The sequence below is a fragment of the Ornithodoros turicata genome, chromosome 1, assembly GCF_037126465.1.
Source record: "Ornithodoros turicata isolate Travis chromosome 1, ASM3712646v1, whole genome shotgun sequence".
Taxonomy (NCBI): Eukaryota; Metazoa; Arthropoda; class Arachnida; order Ixodida; family Argasidae; genus Ornithodoros; species Ornithodoros turicata.
Genome location: NC_088201.1, coordinates 26871051 through 26878738, shown reverse-complemented (window position 1 = coordinate 26878738; position 7688 = coordinate 26871051). Strand labels below are relative to the sequence as shown.

At 43.8% G+C, this 7688-nt stretch overlaps 1 protein-coding gene across 1 annotated transcript; it reads right to left on the bottom strand.

The window, feature by feature from the left end:
• Window positions 1-1454: 1454 nt before the first annotated feature.
• On the bottom strand, window positions 1455-7571 carry LOC135377738 (probable malonyl-CoA-acyl carrier protein transacylase, mitochondrial). The gene is made up of 5 exons (XM_064610381.1): window positions 7077-7571; window positions 6799-7011; window positions 6627-6714; window positions 6345-6562; window positions 1455-1931 (listed from the first exon to the last, which is right to left on the bottom strand). Exons 1-5 carry the CDS (start codon window positions 7455-7457, stop codon window positions 1533-1535), a joined length of 1299 nt encoding a protein of 432 aa, XP_064466451.1. The 5' UTR covers window positions 7458-7571; the 3' UTR covers window positions 1455-1532.
• Between the last annotated feature and the right edge of the window lie 117 nt (window positions 7572-7688).

Sequence of the window (7688 nt, the reverse complement as noted above, 5' to 3'; positions counted from 1 at the left end):
CGTTTTCGAAAACCGTTTCCCCATTTACACTTTCTAGCAGCACTTTGCCAGCATTTTCACTTCCATGCTGCGCATTACCCATGGAGGAGTTTCTCAAAATGTATACTAACTAAAATCTAACTTTGGGGTAGTGCACACTGGTGATGGCAGTGAAACCCGCGTATAACGATAGTGACGGTAATCGCGAATGCCATCGTTATACGGGGTACATCGCCAAACGAGGGCTGACCTAAATAGCGCGTCCCCCGCGTGTAGCAAAAAAAAAAGAAAAGAAACGCGAAGCTGTGTGACATCGCAGTGGCTTGGGAAAACAGCGATCAGAACTCGTGGAGGGAACCAGACAACATAGCAGGACAACTTCTGGCGACACTACACGTCACCATTCCGCAAGTCGGCTTCACCTAACGCCTGCGTGCTCTAGGAGAAGTTCGCTTTAGAACACTGTCGCGCGACTCGCGGGCGGAAAGCACGTGCTAGGCCTTTTGAATCATCTCGCGAATTTGAGCAGCATTTGCCAAATACGGAGACACAAAAGCATTACCACCTACCTCTTTCACTGACAGTATTGGAAAATGAACAGTCGCTGTCTATTTTCTTGCCTCAATTTTTATTTTGGTTTAATTCTTTTGATGTGAATTTCGGATTGTACGAATTTTTTCCGCTACCCCGTGAGATTCGTAGCATCGAGACTCTACTGTATCTTATCGCGGCGAAAATCGCCGCGTGGTTAGGCGCACGGGACAGCGTCCAACATCGTTATACGAATACTCGGAACCGCGGTCTCCATCGCCATACGCAGGTCGTTTCCCCATAGAACCAATGTATATTTTGACGGTAAAATCATGAACCATCGCTTTACGAGGGATATCGTTATACGCGATATCGCTATCCGCGGGTCTTACTGTATTAGTGAAATTCCCCAAATTAGTGAAATGTAATAAATATATAATAAATGAACAAAAATATGTGATGATGTCAGTATGAAACTAAAAGGCAAGCACTGTAAAAGGAACAAAATAATAGGATACAATACAGCAAAGAACTGTCACAGTACTTCCATTCACCCCCCCCCCCCCCCCCTGTAGACTACCAAGTAAGGTTAATGTTCAGCAAATGAGCTGTATATAAGAGTTAGCTAACAAGTCCAAGTAGTAAAAAGGTTTAGTGAAGAGTAACAAAGGTACGGCCTGGGACAAAAGTTTACGGAACACCCGAGTGTCACATTTCTCCATATTGGGGCGACACCCTCGCAGGAAAAACAGGAGCCGACACAGATAGTGAGAGATGGATAGAGTAGCGGGTCACCCGTCTCTTGTTCAACCCCTTCCGGATATCTACCGTGGGGCCAATCCGATGAAGAAATACGCCAGTGCCGTGTTCGTAAACTTTTGTCCCAAGCTCTACCTACCAAGGTACATGATTGGCAGGTAAAAACGAGACATTCAGACAGCAAATGTGTTTATAAAGTTGAATAACCTCCTGGGTCATTACTGCATTTATTAATACAAAACTACCATGTGATGACCATGACTTCATACATCCACACCCTCAGAGATGTTCCATGCCTTTCCATTTACCACCTTCAGTATAGCACGCAAAGAATTCCCTGGTCCACACTCAAATGTCCTTGGGTATGCTTCTCCGTCTTCTCTGGCATAGATATTGTGCAAGAGCTGTTCCCATTTGACGGGGTGCACAACCTGTTTTTCAAGCCTACGTCGTATCTCATCTGGATCACTCCAGTATGCTTCACCATCCACATTGCTGTGTGTAGCAATGCGGGGTGAGTCAATGTGTACTGCATGTAGGGCCTTGGCTAAAGCTTTCTGAGCTGGAGCCATGAGGCTGGTATGGAATGCTCCACTCACTGAGAGCTTCTTATATTTCTTGATGCCGAGGTCACGAGCATTAACTTCAATGAACTGGAGTGCCTACGGAAGATGAAAAAATGCCACAGTTAATTTCTTTGGGCAGTTGTCACTGCTCTACCCTCAAACTATGGAATAAGCAAAGGTTCAGGCATGCGATGTAATACTACTGCACTAAATGTCACTAACACACTGTTTATGGTCCTGCAACATAACTGTAATACGTGTTTAACTAAACGTATTGCCGTACGACACATAGTCATCGTTCTATCGCAGCTTGTGTGGCTATGGTTGCTGTGGTCGTCTCTAGAGCAAGCGGAAGCTGTCAGGACTTTTGTTAATGTGCTTCATGTGCTTTCCACGGATATTGCTATTTTAATCTATTAATTAATTGCTTTTTTATTGTATCCAATCACATCTTGAGGGCTCAAGTGGAACAAAACATCGAAGAAAAACAGAAAAGAAATGATAGTAAGCATCTGTACTCCTTGAAATATGCCCCCAACTCAGTACTTACTCTCCCATTTTTAAGCTCTGCGCTTTCCCAGCTTTATCTAATGGCAATGTCTCTTCCTTGTACTTTTCTTCTAATTTATTGTTTTAGTGACTAGGTTTTGACTAGTTTGAGCGGGACGTAGCGGTAAGTGATGCCAGTGTTTTAGCCATAATAACACTGAAAAGGACGAACCTGCAAGCATGACATCTGAGTAATCATTGTAGTGTAGTAAATGGATTAGCCTTTATTTATATTAAACAGGATGGATCCATCACTCATTGCTTCATTGCACAGTCTAGGGCACTGCAGAGAGAAATCAAGCTTGTGCGTAGCAGCAGTGGGACACTGTCTTCGTCGTCCATAGAACACTGCTGTTGCTTATGGTCATAGATTGAGAAGTTCCCCATCAAAAAGAACTCGTTACAAGTTAAGTTACCGTGTGCAAAATGTAACTAAGTTAATAACGAAGTTCCTCAGCCTGAAATGTAACTCGCAGTTACTGAGTTACTTAACAAAAAGAATGAGTTACATCCAAGTTACTTCGGACACAAAATAGCCTTATGCAGGTGCAGCGCGCGGGAGCAGTTGAGTTAGACCTTGAGTTGCCTGCGGAGGAGTGCAACACGCTTGGATAGTTTTCGTTTATGTCCAACAATAGACATCTCCCTGTTTGTAAACAAATGACGTCATAGTGTTCGACAGCGCCACAAATTTGGTAGAACTGAAGTACGCTCAACACTAGAGGTGAACATGGTCACGCCCGAAAGCCACGGTCTTGAGGGGATTACGATATGGTCCCATAAAGGAACGCGACCCTCGGTCCTGCTTTTCTTTCAATGGGAGGCAGAGAACAAGTGCCCGTTCGCGGAACCCAGCCCTCTCCTTCCGATTTGTTTCGGTTTCAGTCTGTCTACCAATGCCATGATGACGTTTCTCTGGTAGAGGTCTATTCGAACGTTTTGCATCTTACTCCATGTGGGCGCACAATGGTTCAGCTTCATTTCAATGGCAGCGGTTCTTACTTCCTGAATGAAATACTGTCTTTGATTGAATATCACGTTTTATGGCAAAAAATGCCATGAAGGAACCGGAGAGAAAGCAAGAAAATATGTGGACGTGAGTGAAAAGCGAGTTAAAAGCAGGGTGTCGAACCGAACCCGAACCGAAATTTTCATGACACTGTTGAACCCGAACCGGAGCAGAACCGTAAAAAATAATAGCGGTAACCGGTTCGCAACAAAACGGTTCGGGCATAAAAGAAGTCAGCATAAGAGTTCCTCTCTATCCTCGAACGAAGACACGTTGGTATCATCATCACGCGCCTATATCATGGATTTCCGAAATTTTCACCTAGCAGTCAGACGACGACGTATAGTAAGTATACTTCCAGCGTCATTTTAACATGTTGAAGCGCAGTTGTCCTTGTGAGCGCCGCGGCTAGCGCCCCGCACGCGTTGCGGCGTCTACTCTTCAGAGACGAGGTGCCACGCCAAAGAATGAAACAGGAATGGAGTAGGCCAGTTATGTAGCTCTACAGGACGAATATGCGATCAAATAAGCGCCCAAGATTTCCCTTTACACGTGAGCGGTACAAATTAAACAAGTCAGAAACATGAGAAGTGGAGAAGGAGCGTACGCAGAACGGTGCCTGTTTGATTGGTCGTGGCTTGAAAAGTAAATGTGGTTCTGCTTATTGGTAGTGCAGTTGTGTCGTGACATATTGCCTTTATGTTGTGGATTAACTAGTACACTGCTGTGAGCTCGGACAGAGTAAGGCTGGCAGGCTTATTTTCAACATGCTTCAGTACAGTTTCAGATCGATTCACGTTGCGAAGGCAGTGTGCCGGCTAGTACTGTCGTCTATGTTACGCTGTCCATCTTATTAGGCTTCCTTTAAGTGTATCTTGCTGGCACTGTGCGTGTGAAAAAAAGATTTTGGGAACAGAAAGTAGCAGGACTACACCGCTTCAACAGCGTGGACTCTATTTGCAATAAGTGTTCATCCATTCCTCATTTCTCTCGCTAAAGGGCTACCTCACCGCTAGAGACGTCAATGCAGACAACAGCAGTAAGCTATTAGCCACGCATGTCCTGATAAAAGCAGTTTTATCGAACATATAAATGGAAGCGTTGAACCGGTTCGCGAACCGGTTCGCGAACCGGTTCGGGGCTGCGAACCGGTTTGCAAACCGGTTCGATTCTTGGCGTGGCCGAACCGGAACCGAACCGGAACGAAATCAAAACAACGCGAACCCGAACCGTACCCGTATTTTTTGCGGTTCGACACCCTGGTTAAAAGTAACTTGGAACTTAACTTATGTTACTTTGGCAAAGTTACCTGAAAAAGGAAAGAGTTCCTCTGAAAGTTGCCACGGCACAAAAGTACAGAGTTAAATTACAAGTTACCAAAAAAAGGAACTTAGTTACAGTAACGAGTTACCTCTAACTCTGCTTATGGTCAGTTAGCTGATATTGTCAACTTCTTCATGACTCCCTTGTGATTGATTATGAAGATTTCTGCTGTGTCACTGTTGCTTTACTTAGTTCACTTTCCGATAGTTTTCTTGTTGACACCAAGTGTAAATTTCTTTGCTTTTTCTGTGTATTTTGACTGTATAACCTACGTAATCGTTAAGAAGTGTATCAGTGCAGCAACTAAGTTAAATTTCATAATGGTTCCCGGCCGTGCCCATTCAGCCACAAGTATTTTTTTGTGTTTTTGTTTTGGTGACCAAATGGCGTCAGGATTGATGTTAGTTCATTCTTTACGAGAATCTCACTCAAAAGTGAACACTTTCTGGGTTTTGAGGTTGAAGCCCGAGTTCACATCCACTACCTCTCCTCATTGCACACACTGCACCGCATGTTGACAGAGCAGTGTTCCAACATTCGAGCCTATAGTGCAAGACATTTACTCATGGAGGAAATATAATGAGAACAGTCACGGAAGAAGAGAATGTGGAGGAACCTTGTTTTCTTCTTGGCTATTATACAAGGTGCCTCTTACGAAGCGGACCAAAAGGTTCCTAAATTCATGGTTCAGCTTTCCTTCAAAAATTTGGTTGCATGCATCTATTTGCAATGTGGCCTGCTTATATGTATTATTGGTTGAACAGCCATATTGTAATATTGGTGCCAGTCCTAACGAACTTTCAAAATTAATTTCCTTAATTAACAAAAATGTGTCCGCGGTTTAAGTTGGTGCGTATGGTGCACTATGAGAGATAGAAAACTGCAAAATATATAAGTTTTGTTTTAGGCGCAGATGCTTTATGTCCCCCTCCCCGCTATGTTCAATCACTCTCGATGCACTCACTGCCGTTCTGCGATGTGTGGTGTGCCCCTGCTCTGTAATTAAATGAAGTCAAAAGTAAACCTTATCTTTGTTGTTGTTCTCAGAACTTTCTATCTGTGAAGTAGCGCGAGACAACAAAGAAATAGAAAGAAGCGCATGTCAGTTTGCACCACACATTGAGGAACAGCCAGCAAGCAGACAGAGAGTGCTATTCAACAAGGGGGAGATGAAAAAACAGCCACATGTAAAACTGAACTCCGCCGGACGCACACAGATTTAGCGTTTTTGCTCCTTTCATACTGCACCACAGAAGCTCGCTGCGGTTTCCGTTTTTGCACATTAGAAACCTTGGGACTCTGCTCTACAACTTTCTAATTTCCACCAGTAACCTATTTTGATTAATTAAGAAAATTAATTTTGAAAGCTCATAAAGAGCGGCACTGGCTGTTCCAACAATATTATATCTAGGTAGGTCACATTACAAATAGGTGTACAGAGCACAATTTTCGAAGAACAGGTGAATCATGAATTTAGGTAAATCTTGGCCCACTCCTCGATAAGCACCCAGTATACGTGTGGCTACACATTATATGTGTGTGTGGTTTCCATCCTCTTCATTCTGTGTTCCCCCTTTTAAAATGCATCATCTGCTATGAATGATGCCAAGTATGGGGACGATCCTTACCTCTTCGTGCCCAGCAATAACTTTGCAGTTTGCAAAAAGATAGTTAGCCACACTGCAGACAGGGTTATCTTTGCCCTGACGGGCACACCACTCTCGAGCAAGGTGGCAGATGTAGTTTGGCTTGGCTGTAGGCAACAGGAATACCGTCATCATTCCACTCGGCTCCAACTCCGAGGCAGCTTGCATTGCTTCGCCACGAATTTTGACTAAACGCACCGCTGTTGAGCAAAGATGGACATGAATACATTTACCAATCACAGTTCACATGTTTTAGTATATCACCATCTTCAAACGAAATAGCCCTGCTGAAGACAAGAGCAGCATATTCTCCTACACTAAATCCTGCTGTTGCCACACAGTTTTCGATTGCCTGAAAGAAAAGAAGCACTGTTCAAGGATTTCCACGTGTCGCAAAAAATGCATTAGCAATTCGTATAGTAGGTATGTTGTTCACCCATGGCTGTAGCTCTTTCAACTTTTCGACTGCTGCTAAGGAGGTAACCAGAACTGCCGCTTGACAATGAACAGTCTGACTGAGCTCAAACTTTGGGCCCTCAATGCACAGCCTTTGAAGGTCATACTTAAGGATTTCGCTGGCTCTTTCATACATTTCTTTCACGTTGGGGTATTCAAGAAGTTGCACTCCCATGCCAACAAATTGCGCACCCTGAAAACAAAGAAGCATATTGAATAAATGTAGAAAAGATCGGGTCAAGGGCACACTTGCGTTACCTGTCCAGGAAATAGGAGTACACTCGTATCCTTCGGATCAATCCGTACAGGTTGTGGCTCTTTCTCTTCCTCTGGTATCTTAAATTCAACCGGATAAGTCGGTGTGGACCAAACGTCGTCTACTCGTTTTGGTGTATCGCTGTCAAAACTTGCTGACCGACGGAACAGATCGGGGACATTCTCTTTGTAAATTTTTTTTGGGGTCGTCATGTCTAGAGAATCACCATTACCGTCTTTATTGCCTTTCCCATTGCAAAGAGTACTCGTGTGTATTGATCGTGAGGATCGGCACCGTGCTAAAAGTGATGACGATGTACGAAGTTCTAGTGGAAATGCAGTAACACTTGCAAAAGCAATTCGAAAACTGCTGCGAAGGGCCATATCAAGCTGGTTCTAACAATCGTTTTATGGAAACATCACAGAGAAAAACGCAACAATTACACGTGCAGACGACGTCGCAAACAGTGAGGCGAGTATCAGCGCAGTCCAGCCGCCCAGCGGCGTGGCTTTGCAATATATACTTTGCAGCTTGCATTGCAGTTTCTAATAAATTTTGTAATTTTGCAGTTATGGTGGTATAACTTACTTATAATATTGTTATGTAATACAATA

What these genes read in the sequence shown, in the direction of transcription:
- LOC135377738 (XM_064610381.1), bottom strand. Translation starts at nt 7,457, where the DNA reads ATGGCCCTTCGCAGCAGTTTTCGAATTGCTTTTGCAAGTGTTACTGCA. An exon ending in TACTCCTATTTCCTGGACAG is followed by an intron (nt 7,012 to 7,076) that starts GTAACGCAAGTG and finishes CTTTGTTTTCAG; the next exon opens with GGTGCGCAATTTGTTGGCAT. An exon ending in TGAAAGAGCTACAGCCATGG is followed by an intron (nt 6,715 to 6,798) that starts GTGAACAACATA and finishes CTTTTCTTTCAG; the next exon opens with GCAATCGAAAACTGTGTGGC.